This window comes from Pygoscelis adeliae, unplaced genomic scaffold, assembly GCF_000699105.1.
Source record: "Pygoscelis adeliae isolate BGI_AS28 unplaced genomic scaffold, ASM69910v1 Scaffold294, whole genome shotgun sequence".
Classification (NCBI taxonomy): domain Eukaryota; kingdom Metazoa; phylum Chordata; class Aves; order Sphenisciformes; family Spheniscidae; genus Pygoscelis; species Pygoscelis adeliae.
Genome location: NW_008824722.1, coordinates 1283809 through 1284263, shown reverse-complemented (window position 1 = coordinate 1284263; position 455 = coordinate 1283809). Strand labels below are relative to the sequence as shown.

Sequence of the window (455 nt, the reverse complement as noted above, 5' to 3'; positions counted from 1 at the left end):
GGCGGCTCCCTCCCGGCCCCCCTGCCCTCAACCCCCAGGGTCTCCCCCAACGCCACGACAGCCCCTGCCCAGACACGGCGGGCTCCCCTGCCTCACCCTGGGCATTACCTGCCACATTGGCCAGCTCAGAGGCCTGCAGGCTGTCCGGGGGCTTCCTGTCCTGCTGGGTCTCGGGCCTGAGAAGGGGAAAGGAGCTTTGTCAAACACGGTAGCCAAAGCCTAGCCCCAGTCCCCATGCCTGGGGCACCTGCCAGAGCTATCTCCTGCCCAACAGGGGGAACAGAGGATCTGAGAGAGAGCTGCAAGGATGGAGCTTGCACAGCCTGGTCACGCCTGTCACTGCTCCCCCCAATTTTTCCCCCTCAGTGCCAGCTCTGACCCCCAGCCCAGTGAGGAGCTCACCTCCTCCTGGGCTGGTGGATGCAGCCCCCGGCACAGTTTGGACCCTGCCAGCA

General features: G+C 65.9%; 1 protein-coding gene across 1 annotated transcript in view; it reads right to left on the bottom strand.

Moving 5' to 3' along the window:
• Nucleotides 1–455, bottom strand: part of PPRC1 (peroxisome proliferator-activated receptor gamma, coactivator-related 1) — a 9690-nt gene that overhangs the window by 4146 nt on the left and 5089 nt on the right. The window contains exon 9 of the mRNA XM_009323294.1: nt 109–176. Coding sequence (XP_009321569.1) covers nt 109–176 — 68 coding nt within the window. The remainder of the gene's footprint in view (nt 1–108; nt 177–455) is intronic.